At 38.0% G+C, this 16,340-nt stretch overlaps 1 protein-coding gene across 1 annotated transcript in view; it reads left to right on the top strand.

Moving 5' to 3' along the window:
• The window catches only part of ITGAV (integrin subunit alpha V), a 46,981-nt gene that overhangs the window by 10,797 nt on the left and 19,844 nt on the right, over nt 1-16,340 (top strand). The window contains exons 3-14 of the mRNA XM_037397102.1: nt 6,064-6,155; nt 6,633-6,747; nt 8,043-8,104; nt 9,695-9,740; nt 11,309-11,434; nt 11,843-11,887; nt 12,076-12,119; nt 12,207-12,263; nt 12,733-12,785; nt 13,199-13,401; nt 15,505-15,696; nt 15,805-15,850. Coding sequence (XP_037252999.1) covers nt 6,064-6,155; nt 6,633-6,747; nt 8,043-8,104; nt 9,695-9,740; nt 11,309-11,434; nt 11,843-11,887; nt 12,076-12,119; nt 12,207-12,263; nt 12,733-12,785; nt 13,199-13,401; nt 15,505-15,696; nt 15,805-15,850 — 1,081 coding nt within the window. The remainder of the gene's footprint in view (nt 1-6,063; nt 6,156-6,632; nt 6,748-8,042; nt 8,105-9,694; nt 9,741-11,308; nt 11,435-11,842; nt 11,888-12,075; nt 12,120-12,206; nt 12,264-12,732; nt 12,786-13,198; nt 13,402-15,504; nt 15,697-15,804; nt 15,851-16,340) is intronic.

The following is a 16,340-nucleotide window of genomic DNA, read 5'->3' as shown; positions in this document are numbered from 1 at the left end:
TCACTTTGACAGTTGTAGTGTCCCTTCTCTTCCCCCATTCCTATGTGTATTGACACACCAGAGTAATTTTAGAGAAATGATTTGTTCTTAAGTATTTTTTGATGAAATTCTTTATAAGATTGATTATTTTGATCTGTGCTAAAAGAGGAGAAAGAAGCTTTTGAAAAGGAAGATACATAGAGAAAACTCTCCTGATTCCTCCTCATGTTTCCACGTTTCGTTGTTGGGTTTTTGGGTTTTTTTCCCGTCCCCAAGTGGGTGATTCTAGACAATAGGAGCCTTTGTTTAGAAGCCTAAACCACCAGTTTGGCATGGCTGTATCTATCTGTGACCTATTTAGTTTGAAGTGGGTATTTTAACTGCCTTGCGCAGCTTTATGCTGTAGCACTGTGCAGCAGAAGTTCTGCTGATGTTGGGAAGTTATGACTGAAGTGGGTGTCATGAGCTTATATTTGCCTTTTGGAGATTTTGATCATTTGTGCAAATAAGTCAGTTGTTCGTAACTCTTATCCTTTCCACTTACTGAATAAGGAGATGGATAAGGAAGTGTGGGATAGGGTGGTATTTTGTGTAAATAGCAAGCTTTCTATTTTTAGCAGATTGTTTTATTGGTATTAGGGTGTAATCTATATGGGCATTTCAATCTCAAAGGCTCTTGATTTAGTCAACAGTAAAACAATAAATCTTGTGAAGACCATTCATTCATTTGTAGTAAAATGGATTGATTTTTATCTCACTAAACCTACCATTGTCTTAGTCCCATTGAAGTTTGGTAACTGAAGTCTGTGCTGGGCGCTGGGTACGGCAAATACAAAAGAGGGTGGCAGAATGTATAAAACCTCCTCCACATGTTGTTATAGCTGACAGTGGAAAAATGCTCATGCTTTTGTGATTAGGTATGCTCCTGTGTGAATACTGTTGGCTCTGCCTGTGTGTGTGTAGCTGGATATCAACTGTATGACTTACTGGGAAAAAAAAGTGTCTTATTTATATTCGGCAAAGGGAACAGATGCTTTTGTTCTAGCACTGCCTGGGGAAAAAAGCAGGATTCATGTATCAGAAGAGGGAAGGGGAATAGTGGGAAGCTCTGTATTCCAGCCTCCCTGAGTCATGAAGAAAACACTCTGGCTAAACCAAGGTTTCTAAACCATCATCTGCCTCCCAGCATGGGGAGTTACAAGTAAAGATAAGCTTGTACTCACTTGCTTTTAGCTCATTAACTAAGTTTGAAATTGCTGAGATTTTGCATGGAAGATAGCTAGCTTTATCCCACGTAAAGCTCTGATATTACGAAAACAGCACTCTTGCATACTTTATAAGTTTGTCTTTCTTTTGGCTAGCTGCATAAAGTTTCCCTTTACCTAGCAGGGGTGACATCATTTACTTTGAATTGGCATAGTTACAAAGAACAGTTTTTTTAATGGAAGTTCTGTGAATCGGGTGACTATTTACATTTTACAATTTCTTAAGTATTGATAGTATGGTGCCACTGAACCAGGCTTGTCGGTTCACTGCCTCTTGACTCATGATTACCTCAGTTAAGTCTGGCACTCAGGATCAGGGCAAATGTTTTAGTTCAGTTTTCTCATTACTATGCAAACAGCCGGGCTGCAAGTTACAACTTGATCAACTTACTCAGCTGCAGTCGCTTTGTAGTAACACCATTGTTTCTATAACTGATAACATTTACAGTGAAAAAAGGTGGTGTCAGCTATCAGAAGCTGATTGCCAATAGAAGTCATTATACTTGAAGATAGCTTAGGCTATTTGCCCCCCCCCCCCCCCCCCCCGCCCTTTTCTGCAATTTCTGCTCGGCATCTCTCCACATAAGTTTTCATGTATAAATTTAGATCCTACGTAATGCAGTAAAGCGAAGATGTTCCATTGGTCCAGCAGCAGCAATGCACTTATGTAATGGATTTTTTAAAGCACTTCTGTTCTTGCCTTGACAACACCATCACCCCACCTGGAAAGTAATTTGTGAGACAAAGCGCTGTTGACTTGGCATGTCAGCCCTTTTTCCCTAATGAAAAAGTTATGTTAAGTCATCATGTGATGTCTACTACAATGAGAAGGAGCAAAGGAAAAAACATGGCATAAGCTGCCTTTACAGATATGAAATAATACCCCATGGCCAGATGACATAATCTTGGAATTAATGACCCATCAAGCAGAAGTCCCTGTGGCAGCTGCATTAGTCTGACAAATAGCGTTGTGTAAAAACTGAACGCTTTCTTGAATTAATCTGGTCAGAACGTAGTTTGTATTGCTGAGGTATATTTATTTGAGTGCCTCTTTAAAATGTGTATCATTGGTTTAAAGACATTTCTAAGGTATTATTGAGACACTGTAAAAGAATTTAGAAATACAGGAAAACCAACAGTGGTTGTAAGAAAATTATGGTAGTAAGGCTGACTATAATATATCAAAATGTTGGTGCGGATTTATAAATCCCTGTGTTTAAATCCTACCTGTATTACAGTTTGCTTCATTTAATGTAGGTACTGGTTTTAAAGGGTATGGGGGAAGGCTTTTTTTTAATAAAAAAGTTCTACCATGATAAAATAATAATAAAGTCTGGCTCTTTATACTAAAACAGAGAAATCTGAAGTTACTCCTGTGTCTTCCCATGACAAATCTACTTTAGAGTATAGCTAAAACACCTTATTTAACTCTGATTTGCTTTAGTGAGAGCTCCCATGTAGGTGTCCTTTATGTTTGTTTTCCTCAGTCAGGAACAGAAGCCCAAGTGGTTTCTCATTTAAAGCAAGGGGATTTCTGATGACAGGGTATTTTCCAGATTCCCTCATAGAATGAGTTTCTCTTCTGGACCTGAAGGAATGTCTCATAATCTATTTATGCAGTGTTTTCCTGGGGAGAATTCTGAATAAGTGTGGGTAAATAAAGTTTATGTTTCTTTAATGGAGAGTTACTGTCAGATTTGTCCTGTATTTAATGTTTGCATTTTTTTATCTGAAAAGTCCATGTTTCCAGTGTAGTACTTGCTACTTTATCAGCTTTTGTGTCCTAACACACTTTCCTGTGTTACAGCAAGTTGCAAGCTGAACAGCAACCCCCTCTGCCCAAGACCCCCCACTTAGTTTTAGACAACCTAAAGGAGCTTTGAACACAGGATAAACTCAATGTAAGGCACCTTAACCTTGTAGCAGAAGTTGGTTTATGTTACGTGCATCTGCACTGACATTAGACAATTTGACTAAGATGTATGTAAAATATTTTTGCCATAGTAGCACACTACAAATAAAGAACATTTATTTAGCCAGATTGGCTAATGGACCACGTTTTACTCTGTGGTGTGTGTGTGTGTGGGTTAAGCATAAGAATTCCTAATCTGTTATTTAGGCCTTCAGAAATTATGATGCTGTCTTCTGAAGTCGTGACATTTAGGACATAATAAACTACATTTGGAACATAATAAACTTGGGGTTGTGTTCATTTGCATTCTGATTTGGAGAGTAGTTTTTTATATGCCAGCTTCTGACTCTATCTCAAAGCCTAGATGCTTACCTATTAAAATCAAACGGAAGAGAGGTTTCTATTATTATCCTCAATGCTGAATCAAGGATTTTTGATTACTGTAGAAGAAATAATTTTGTCCCCTAAATACTGAGGGAGAGAGATGCTTTTGTAGGTGCTGTCCTGGACATTGATTCTTCCTTGATGAGGGGCGGCACCTGCAGCTCAGGAATGCACATGGAAAAGGCAGAGGGGGGCTGCTCTGGCTGCGTGTGCTGGTTAAATGACTTCTCTTCTGCTGCTTCCCCTCTTTTCCAGTGCAAGCAACGTAGACTATGGGTAGGCGGCACCAGTAACCAGTATTCTGTCTTTTTTTGTTTGTTGTTTTGTTGGGGTTTTCTTTATGCTGTCTCAGCTGATGCATTCAGCTGAAACTTGAAGGAACTGATTTCCTTGACACCTTGTGATTAAATCAGATTGCTGGTAATGCCAGATGGCTGCTTACTGGCCATTGCAACAAGAACATTCCTTCCACTTGCTGCCTATTGTTTTAAACTTAAATGGGAAATTTACATCCTAGACGCTTTTATGGTACCTAGCAGAATAGCACTCTCCTTTACACTATAAAACTGCTATACTACCTTTCGCTTCAGTCCTAGATACGTAGCATTGTGTAAGTATCCAGTAACTTCTCAAGTTTTACATTTTTTAAAGCTTTGTTTGGCAAGTAAAGCCAAGAGATTTCTTTGTTTTTGAGAGTACCTGGACAAATATGGGGCAGAAGCCAAATCTGTCCTTCCAGGCTCCATAACCTTGGGTGTGGTTACAAGCAGAATAAACCAATTTTAAGTCCCTGATGCTGCCAAAAAGAGTTCCCAGCCGTATGTTTTTGCCTCAGCAGGCTGGCGCTGCTTCCCTCCCCATGCAGTCAGCTGGGCTGGTCCCTGATCCAGCTGGATACTGGTTTGGTAGGTTCAGGCTTAGGCAGTTCAGGTTGTGACTGTGTGACCAGAAGGCAGTACTGCCGCATGGAAACTGGCAGCAGGACCATAAGGGACAGGAGTCAATGGGAACTGCCATCCCTTTTGGGGCAGCTTCAGCTGAAACGAACTGTCGTGCAACTGTATCCCTTGTTAAAACTGTCCTTAGCTGGATTTTCAGGAATTAGAGGCAAGGAAGTGAAAAGATGGTGATAAAACAGGGTTTTTGGAAGTGTGCTGAAGACGGTTCCTATTTGGAAAACATTGTGGTCTGGTTTTGGTTTCCTGTACCATGAGAAGATGACATGCAGCTCTCCAAACCGCATTTCTGTCTGCAAGAGTGACAGTATAAATGTTCAAGTGTACATAAATCTGTGTGATGTGCTGGGTGTCCGGTCCTCCGTGTCTGTGGCACCTGTCTAATCAAGGAGCAGAGGAAAGGGTGATGGATGGAAGTGGGCATTCTTTAATTACCTTTGATGAAATTAACATTGTAGAGAACTATAGTGGTTTTTCTATGTGGTTGGAACTGATTACATAGTTCTAATCTAAGAGCAGAAGTAGTCCAGATACTTACCTGTTTTGGCTGATTCTGCAGATTAGGATCACTTTTGTTGTCCTTTTCATGGGTTTTTCCTAATAGAAGTAACTCAGTCTCTCAAGACAAAACATTCTTCACAAGGTATAAGACAAGCGAGGGAGTTTCGATTGAAGTGGCCACGGGTCTGTGCTTCGCAGCCGGTCTGTGGGAGCCATGTGTGGCTGTTGACCTTGCTGACTCCTTTAGCTTTGCACACTGTAACCAGCGATTTAGGTGACTTTTAAAGTTTTTGTAAAGTAAAACAGTTTTTCCAGAGTGTTACATCTATTTTCTCATTAGGCTGGCAAAGTTTCCATTGTTGTTCCAATGAAGTAAGAAACATTAAATGATTTAAAGACTTCTAATGTTCACAAAATGCCGCTCTGTAAGTTGCTTCTACCAACCTTCATCACTGAACCGTCAACATACAGTCACCAGTGCAAATTACCCCTTATTTAATTTACTTTTCTGTATGGAAAACTGCAATATTTTTGTTGAATACTCTTTCACTTTACTTGTAGCTTGTAAGTATGCTCATTGCCACTCAGAATAGAGATGTTACTACATGGTAGAAGAGCAGAAAAATTCCTGTCCCAGTTCTAGCCAAAGGCAAGACTCACATAATTTCATCAGGGCAATATTTCTTCTAGAAGCGTTAGTCCTAACTTGGCTTTGGAACCGATTCTTGAGCAGTGCTGTAATCTGACTTGAGAGTCAAATATCTTAAGTATGAGGTATTTACTGTGGCGCTGTCAAAGATGTTATAAAATTTGTGCTCTTAGAACAAATGAGTATTGTGCTAATGCTTTGTATGTAAAAATAGCTGCATTTGCCCCTAAGTGTAAAAACAAGTAATAAATCCTTTTTAAAGCCTATTTCTGTGAAAGGGTGATACCCTCCAATGGTTCTATTTTCTGCTTTTCTCTGTATGCATCAAAACCAATGACTTTGGGCGCTTTTTTTGAAAAAAAGTTCTTGCTGTACAGCTTCCTGTGAAATTATGCTGCTTTTTCATTTTCTTTGCAGGCAATAGAGATTTTGCTCCTGATGATCCTTTGGAATTTAAGTCTCACCAGTGGTTTGGTGCCTCTGTGAGATCCAAAAATGATAAAATTCTGGTAGGTTTTTGATGCACTTCAAAAGCCTCAGCACTGGGTTATTGTAGTTGGAAAAAAAGTGAAAAGATCCAAATAGCTCAGTATTTAAATAAAATCCCACTAATCAGCATGACTTGTCTTTTTCAGAATTTATTGGCTAGCCTTTTTTTAATTCTTTATAAACAAAAGTTATAGCATTTTTGTCTGCTTTTGAGGAATTAGTTTGCTGAAGTAGAATGTGTTACACATTTTTAAACTCTTTACACCTGTTGCTTTAAGAAAATATTCTTGCAATAGATCATCTGTTTCTAAAAGTACAAACTGGTGATACTTCTGTCCCAGTGCTGGTAGCATAAATCTTTAGTAAACATGGTACACCTGTCAAAATTTTGGTTTTGGTTACTATTCTGTAAAAAATTGGAATTCTGTTGTATTAATCTATAACCCCAGTATTTTGAAGAGGAGTTTGTTTCCTCACTGCCATGTGTTCTTCCTTAGGCCTGTGCCCCATTGTACCACTGGAGAACTGAAACAAAACAAGAGAGGGAACCTGTGGGAACTTGTTACCTGCTTGCTGGATCTAAATCTGTGGAATATGCACCCTGCAGGTCAAGTAAGCATAGAGCACTTCTGTTTGGAATTTCTTTTGTTTTGTATTTTGTGTACATTTGAAGTGGGATGTTTTACAGGTGTTTCTGCCTTCCCTATGTAGCCTCATAGCAATTAGAAAAAAACCTAAGCTAGGTCCACACATCTGAGTTCTCCTCCAGTTGATGCTCAGGATGCAGACCTGGCTTTCTCTACTGTGGGCCAGAGGAAAATCTTAGATCCCTAGTATCACTGGAATTGAGGACTTCAGTCTTTGAAAGGTGATACTTCTGCAGTAATCACTTGAGTGAAATTATGTAGCAAGTGCTTTTTCAGAGACCAACTCGAGAATTTTCTGAAGCTTAATTATTCTTATTCGAGGAATTTAAAGAGAAAGCTCAATTTAGAAGACAAGGTTTTGCACAGGTAGGTTCTATTTCCATGTATGCATACATACCTAGTGATGTATTGTTTTAATTATGTTCATTGTTGAACACTTCGAGTCTTATTTTCAAAATGCTTTCCATCTGTATCATGTAGCTGAGTTGGTTAAAACCTTTTTTTTTAAAAAATACCGAAGTCTAAAAATTGAATGTTCAAGCTAGGATTTTTTTTTTTTTGTTTGTTTGTTTGTTTTCTGAAAATCATTGGTGAATAGCAGGAATGAAATCCAGTGTGGTCTAACAAGAATTATTTAAATAAGCATATACTAAACTAAATCATGCTAGTTAAGTAGTCACACTTCCAGATAAAGGGGTCTCAGCATTTCTACTGTGGAGTGCTATAGTTGTAGGATTAACTGAGCCATAACAATTCTTGCTGGGATGAGTCTCAGTATGTAGGGTTTTTTTCAGCCAGGTATGCTGCATGTTGTTGTCTTAAACGAGTACTTGACACAGCTTACAGTTACGTACCTGTCAGATTTTTATTCCGTTCCAAAAGAAAAACTTATTCCCCGTTTTTCAGATACCTTATTTCCTGAATTAAAATTGCAAATATTTTCCCCTGAACCTTTGAAGATTAAAGACTTCTAAATACTAAATAGTAAAGGAATATGGAGTTACTATTTACTTTGATTTTATAAGGCTAGAATATATGTTAATGTTCTGTTATGTATGTTAGGCCAGCCCTAAACGCGTTACAGCATTTGGTTGTGAGTTGTTGATAAAGAGAAGATAGTAATTTAGGAGAAAAAAATTCTGAGATCAAGTTCAAGAGTGCAAGGTTACTTAGAAAGATGCATTGGGAAGTATCCACAGAATCATCAGATCTAGTACTGATAATAATTTATTTATTTCTCTCTCTCATTCTTTTCTATAGCCACTATCGATGCAGATGGACAGGGATTTTGTCAAGGTGGATTTAGTATTGACTTTACAAAGGTACGTGATTTTTTTTCTCGATTCCTATGAGTCAGCAGATAGTTGCAAGTTAACAGTCACCCTGATACAGACCACATGCAAGCACAGCTATTATGAAACTAAATGTAAGCTACCGTTCCTGGGGGGAAAAATCATAACCAAACACGTCCTTGTAAATAAACAAAAATATCTTCAAACCACTCCAGTATTATAAACCAGTTTCTCCCTACATCTTCACAGCAGCATGCTTTAATCTCTCGTAGGAATCATGTCCTGAACAAATAATTCGCTTTTCCAGCCTCATGCTCCAAATCTCTGCTGCAGCCAGTCCTCAAGTGAAATAAATTGTAGTAGTCAGGTTTTTTGAGATGCTTATTTTGAAGGGATGGGTGCATAGCTAGTATTACTTCTTGAGGAAGAATAACTTACTGCTAAAGGGAACTGGTAAACAATGTGAAATATGTTTTGCTTTTCTCATCAGCTAACAGAACTTTTTTTGCTGTCTGTCTTAAGTTTCTTCTACTTTTGTTCTCGCTGCCTTTTATAGTTCCTTTTTTTTAAAAAAAATCACAATTACTTTTTAAATCTAAGCACAGTAAAACTGCACAAATCTGAGGACTAACTGTAGTTTTTTGTATTGTACAGTGAAATTGTTTAGCGTAGTCCGGACATGTTAAGACCACACAAATTCCATTTGTGATGTGGCAATTTTGGGGTTTTTTTACATCTTACGATTGGGTCATTCCCTTCACTCTTTGCCCGAGGAGGCTCTTGTTTTGCCTCCAGAGGAAACTCTGCAAAGTGCAGTATAGGGCTGTGAGTGAGGTTTTTTTGCATGGACCCTTCAGGCTTACGGTGCAGACTGTAGCCCCAGTTAAAACCAGCCTTGGGGTCTAATCCAAAACCCTAGCTGAGTGGGCAGGCCAGGGTATACGGTATCTCCAAATCTCTGACCTAGTTTTTTCTGAGTGGTTAGTATGGGAGTTTTTAAGATTAAAACCTGAATAAGTGGTTTAATTATGCAGCAAAGCCTGTGGCCCAATTCAGTACTTACAGAGCAAATTCCCAGCACTGGTATAGCTCATGTGGTTAAAGCTCCTTCAAATGGTTCGGGGATTGCAGTTGTACCAAGGAACACAGAGTAGGGGAATAGCATGACAACTTTTCTGAATTAAACTTTTCTAAAGATAAGTTACAGAGGCAGGGGCAGATGATGAAACTGGTTTTTGTACAGACCTAAAAACATGTTACAATTGCCTTGTAGCAGTCTTAAAATTTTCTCCTAATTGTATTTCTGTTGTCTTATGTGGGTAGAAGGATCTATTGCAATAAAAGCAGAATTCTGCCTAGAATTTTAAATGGGTGAACTAGAGAAGCAAGTCACTGAAGGTGTGTTGTTTGCTATCTTAGGTTTTTATAAGATGCATTTTTAATTAATCATTCCTTCAAAAAATAAAATGTATTGGGGTCAGTGAAGCTACAGTGGATATACATGCATGGAATTACTTCCCATAAACATAGGACATGTTCTTTGTTTTTGGATATGCTTAATGTGTTTTTTTCTCCCCCCGCCCGCACTGTGTTTTTTCTTCCCCCCCCGCCACCTCCAAGGGAGACAGAGTGCTGCTTGGAGGACCTGGAAGTTTTTACTGGCAAGGTGAGTTATATCATTTAAGTCACAGAGAAGTTGACCTCTTCGATTTTTCTCTTTATCCTCTTAGTCATTTGTATCCGCATTCCTCCAACCACTGTCAAAAGTCTTTGTCAATAAGAAAACTAACAGAAATAATCTTTCATCATCTTTGAAAATATTTCCTGAATAATCAAGGCAACCATAGATTAAAGCTGAAGTAATAATTGTATAGATGCGTCTTTTGTCTTTTAAATAACTCTAATGTAATTTAAAGGCATTTTCTCAGGAATGTGGAATTTGTTTCCACCAGCAGGGTAAGTTTCCTCTAGGATATTTTGCTTGTTGTTTTAATAATCTACATGTTTTTTAATTTCTAAACACACATACAAAGGATGTATTTTCTTTCAATGAGAACAGTACTGTCCAAAGAGAACTATCATTGTTTTCTTCTGACAGCAAAGACATATTGCACTTGTTTATGTTGATCTGTTTGTGCCGTGGTGCACATTTTACCTCTAACTGCACTGTTTACACAGAACATTACCTACATATTTTGGTCATGTGGGCTTCAGTCAGTATTTGTTTGCAGGATCATTCAGCGTTTAGCTACAGCTTTCTGTTCAAAAGTTGGTGCTGCTACAATCAGGACATAGCTGCCAAACTCTGCTGCCTGTTTTTTAAAGTAAATACTAATGTTCATGAAAGATTTTCTGTATCACAGTAGCCTAGCTGTAGATGCAGCAGCACAGGAGGCTTGTTTCCAGTCCTGTGTTTTAAATTCTGAACAAAATGGAACAATTGAAACTAAACTGCAGATACGGTATAATATAGATGATGTTTGTATACTCATTTTGTTGCTTTTTGGCAAAAGTGGCAGCTCATCTGCCAAAACAACTTTATTCTCTTCTACCCCCCAAAAAAAATCTCTTGGCTCTGAATAGAAGACAATAGTGTGCTTCTAAAAATGAGATTTTTCACCCTGAACTTTTATTCCACGTTTTGAGATGCTGGAGGAGTAGTTCTCCTTATACTTCATACAGGTATGAATATGTATGTGCAGTAAGTGCTGTTCTGAAAAGAAATTTTTTGTGAGTCAAGAATTAATTTAAACTGAAGGGGAAAAAATGGAGTGCAGTCACCACCTAGTGGCTATGAAGTGTGACCAGAGAAGGCGGTAATACGCTGTGCTCATCTTAATAGCTTCTTGTCTGCCATATTAAGCTCTCCTGTTGTGGTATTTAGACAAGGAGCAATGATTCAGTTCTGCAATACCATAAGCATATGCTTACTGTTACCTAACTGACCAGTCCCGTTTAAGTCGTGGTTTACATGTAGGAGTGGCTTCTGTTTTCAGTGAGAACGCTTTGTGTGCTTTTGATTAAATATGTGCATAGATTTTTGCTGAAGTAGGATCCAGATTTTCACTTAGATCCTTTCTAGTGCTGCTGCTGTTTGCTATTTTCTGGTTGGTTTTGTGGAACAGCTGTTGCTTTAGAAGCAAGCATTCTCTTGGAGTCCTGTTGCTTAATGAAAGAGTACATACCTGTTTACTTGTGGTTTAAAGTTGTTTTCTTTCTTTTCTTTCTCTTTAGGCCAACTTATTTCCGATCGAGTGGCAGAGATTGTGGCTAAATATGACTCTAAAGTCTACAGTACGAAGTATGATGACCAGTTAGCAACCAGACCTGCCAGTGCTGCTTTTGATGACAGCTACTTGGGTGCGTAGTTTGAAAGGAAGAAAACCTAGCTGCATTTGAAAAACTCCCTTGCACTCTTCCTATTTAAGATTAAATCACGCTGCTATTAATTAAACATTTGACAGATAAATGAAGAGCTACATACCTGAAAATGCAGTAATTTATGTATGACAGAAGCTTAGTTATCTTGTCATAGGCTTGATTCGAAGAGCACCTGATGACAAAATAAATGGAAATACTTCCATGAATTTTTGTGCTCTGTGCACAGTCCTCTCACTTCATCTTAAAACGCAACCGGATCAGTATTGTCTCTAAGCAGCTTAGACTATGAACAGCTGCATGAGTAGACTGTAATTCATCAGCATCCCTGAATTAGAGGTTACTGAATAAGGTTACTAAAGTAATTTACTGATTTTGTCTGTTTATCAGGTTATTCGGTGGCTGTTGGAGACTTCAGTGGTGATGGCATAGAAGGTAAGACCCTTGTTTCAGTAAAAAAATCCTGTTAATGGGCTCAGCAGGTCTTTCAAATAAATGTTACAGAAAAAATGATACAGTGTGCAGGAAAAGGCATAAAGCATAGGAATGAACTACTCTGTGCAAGCAAAGTCATTGCGCTTTAGGACCTGAATGTTATCTGGGTGTCTTGCTTTATATTTCAGACTTCGTATCAGGAGTCCCAAGAGCAGCAAGAACTCTGGGCATGGTAGGAAATTTGAAACTTTAAGCTTCACAATAAATAAAAAAGATGAATATTGTTGGTATGCCGTAATGTGTGTTTCTTCACGTCCAGGTGTCTATTTACAATGGGAAAAACATGTCTTCCATGTACAACTTCACTGGAGAGCAGGTATGTAGCTTTATTCAGCAGGGTGAGTGTCCAGGAGGTTATTCCTACAGGAAGGTAACACGTTGAGACAGTGTTTAGGGGGTACTAGAACATATAATATTCTGAATGTTACTAGCTTATGTGCCAAAAATTTTACAAAGTCTGTAGGAATCCTAAAAATACATGTTCTGTGAGTTCCCATTTTGTAGTGCTCCTTAGAAAAACTTACTTAAATTTAAGATATGCTGCCTATTTAGAGAATTGGAAAAGAGGACTGGATCATGAAAGGGGGAATGGGGCAGGTAACTGATCGGTTTACTTGCAAATAGAGTAAGGAAGACAAAGGAAAACATGAGGAGAAAGGAGACAAAAAATTTTTGTGGTATATATTATCATCTCCCTAACTTCTTTTCTATACAGCCTTGTATAAACTTCTTTGTGTGTTTATATTGCTGCAACTCACAAGTTTGGTTTGAACTTTGTTTTCCAGATGGCTGCCTATTTTGGGTATTCAGTGGCTGCCACAGATATCAATGGGGACAAGTAAGTGCCCTCTTTTCCCTGCTGCTACCCAACTTGTTTCTGGAAAGAAAAAAAAGAAGCTTTTATTAAAAAGTCTTTCCTACAATATATATTTCTGTCTTCATTACTGGTTTAACATGTAACTGTGTGACACACTTCCTCACTAGCACTCAGCATTTGACAACTGTAGAATTGGTTTTATATTTATTTACATAAACGTACATGGGTGTATTCCCGTGCTTTAAATGCATTAAATTCTCATATATTTGTGTTTACTTTGTCAATAAATTTTGCCTTCAGTTGCAATTTAAAGATAGATAACTTTCATCTTCATATTGAGTTCACTGATGAGTTAGGCCTCCTAACAGGTGCTTAAGAGAATGAAACTGAATTTTCATGCTGTTACTGAAGAACCTTATCCTTCTTTGGTCCAGTTACACAGATTTGTTTATCGGAGCCCCTCTTTTTATGGATCGAGGTTCTGACGGGAAGCTTCAAGAGGTCGGCCAAGTTTCCATTTGCCTTCAACAAGCTTCTGGAGGGTTTCAGATCACAAAGCTGAATGGTTTTGAGATATTTGCAAGATTCAGCAGTTCTATTGCACCTCTGGGGGATCTAGATCAGGATGGCTTCAACGGTAGGACGTCATTTATTGGTCACTATTTTCCACTTGTAGAAATCTCGGCAGCACACTGAATGTGTATTCTGCACACAAACAGTAGGCACTCTAACCATGACTTAATGTTGGACACGAAGGTCTAGACTCCTTTCGATGCTTGTATGCTACTCCCAAGAATGCTAACAGGAGTTACATGTATGCATCGAGCAGAGACTATACCATTTAAACTACAGCATGGATTATCTTAGCTGTTACACTGATCACTTTATTACTCTCTAAGTGACAAGTACAGTAGAAACATCAATGAAATATCTGATTCTCCGTTGTGACTTGTTAGGACATCTTCAGTATAATTCTCCTCTTTTCATTGCTTAAAGCCAATTTTCCTCTCCAGAAACGCAATGATGACTGAAAAGAAGATTTTGTTTCAGAGAGCTGGTTAAAAATGCTCTGACAGAAAAGTCTAGATATTGTTGGTTTTTTTTTTTTTTACTTATGATTTATTTCAAAATGGAAGATTCTGGTGAAAATATCCCATAACAACTACAGCCAACTGTACCAAGAGCTGTGTGTCTTGAGCAACTGTTTGGATGAGAAGCCTAAGTCTGATATAACTGAAGCTGTAGACTCTCAAACCCCTTGCTAGTGCTTCTTGTTACTTTCACTTAGGAACTGAGAACAGTGAAACAGACAAGAATAACATAGTTTTGGGACAGAGACTTCCAGGAATCCTAGGGAGAAAACTGTTTTGCAGGTCATACTCCAGTATTTCCTGAAAAAAATACTCGCTTTTGTTTTTCCCATTCTGCTTGCAGGCTAAGTATTTTCTGAAGATCAAAAATTATAACAGGCTAATATTTCAAATTCCCAGGTATCTCTAATTTATTTTTTTAATTAAGTCATAAAATCATATAATAGTTTTGGGTTGGAACGGACCTTTCTAGTTGCTAATAGCATACAGGATTCATGTGAAGATGCAGTATCACTGCAACTATTTACAGAAGACATTGGAAAGGTTACAGCTGATAGTCAAAAATCTGGTCACTTGATGAGATTATCCAAAAAATGTTTTGATACTATCATATTTCAATCTGAAATACACTGTAACTGAGAAAATCATAACAAAAGCTGCCTTGTTTGAATCACTTTGCCATTATTTAGTCTGGGGTTTTTAGCTCCCCCCACCCCACCCCCGGCTCTGTTTCACTTGGGGAGTGTTAATTAAAACACTTTCCGTCGCAGTGTCGCGCAAGATTGGAATTTCTACTGTTTTCATAAAGTTTGCAAAGATGAGTCAAAAACACGAAACGGTAAATTTTTGAGTCCTTGTTCTTTTCACGCAACTTTCTCAAATTTAAGGGAAGTGGAGGAAGTAATGTAATATACTTTGTATAGAGTTTCATGTCTGGTATTTGAACCAGCCGCAGAAATGTTGAATTTAGATCATATGTACACTTCTAAAGCTGTCCTTACGGATAGTCCAATTAGCATTTTTTTCTTACTGTTTATTAGTCATTGATAAGAGTACTCTCAAATTTATTAAGCTTTAAGAGATAGCATAATTGCAGTAACTGAAAGTTCTCCATAAAACATATGGCCAAGCCATGATCGGGATAGACTGGAATTTGATATCTACTATTGTTTTAGGCTGATTTAAAATTCCCAGATTATTATTAAAATGTCACACCCTTTGGAGGATCATGATTGTGTTAATGAAATGGTCAGACAGTCCCACTTTAGGTTTGTGATTTGACGCCAACAGTGACTAATTCTGGGTGTGTAATACACTAAAAAGCATCTCAGATCCATATGATTTGGCTGCAACTCAGTTACTGCAGTGCAGAAGTATTTGCAGAACTATTCCTTTCTCTCTCTCCTCAACCCCATACAAAAATCTATAATATATGTTCTTGTTAAACATTTATACTTTCTAGAAAAAGCAGTGTACAATTTTTTTTTTTTTTTTAAAAAGGTTGTTGATGAGCATTTTAAAGGCTGGTTGCATTTATTCCTTTCTGACACATATCGAAACTGTAATATCAGAAATGATTGATTGATGTAAGCACAAATATGTTTTAGTCTGCGTCTGGAGACATTGACAATTGTTCTTTCGGTTTACAGATATTGCAGTTGCTGCACCATATGGTGGAGAGGACAAGAGAGGACTTGTCTATATCTACAATGGAAGAGCAAATGGTTTGAATGCAGTCCCATCTCAAATTCTTGAAGGGCAGTGGGCTGCTCGCACTATGCCACCCAGTTTTGGGTACTCGCTGAAAGGAGCCACAGATGTGGACAAAAATGGATATCCAGGTCCTTTGCTTTAAATGTCACTTCAGAATAATTTAAGAGTAGTCCCACCTCTGACTAACAGCATATTTTAAAAAATTGTAATATGTAGTATTTCTCCTTTCTTCCTAGATTTGATTGTTGGAGCCTTTGGTGTTGACACAGCTGTTTTATATAGGTAAGTATCACTCTATGTTTTTACATAAATAAGAGCTCAGTGGCATTCCTGAGTTACAAAAGCAAGCAGGACCAGGGAAGACTGAAATTCTGCCACTCGACCTTCCAAACTGCTGGAGGTAAAACAAGGTTATACTGCTATTTTCACCGAGTAAATCTACATCTGCCATCTGCTATTTATCTTTCTCAGTAATCTTAAGAAAAAATGGAAGTAAGCTGTCTTCAAGGCTTTCTGAGTGACAGGTTTTTAGATACTGACACATACAGGGTGCTGCTAGCTATTACACTGCAACGCTGATGCTCTCATCCAAACTTGCTCAATTTGGGAAAATACCTTATTTCTCTGTGCTAGAAATAGTAGGACTTCTTAACACAATTGTCCATGTTCTGACTCTGATGGTAATGAACAGGTATGGAAAAGCTTCCTGCTTTTCCCTAGTCTACTCAATGATTGTTATTCTTGCAGTTTCCCTGAATATTGTTTAAGTGTG

This window comes from Falco rusticolus, chromosome 8, assembly GCF_015220075.1.
Source record: "Falco rusticolus isolate bFalRus1 chromosome 8, bFalRus1.pri, whole genome shotgun sequence".
NCBI lineage: Eukaryota > Metazoa > Chordata > Aves > Falconiformes > Falconidae > Falco > Falco rusticolus.
Note: the sequence above shows the minus strand (reverse complement) of the source record. Positions and strands in the feature narration are given on the sequence as shown.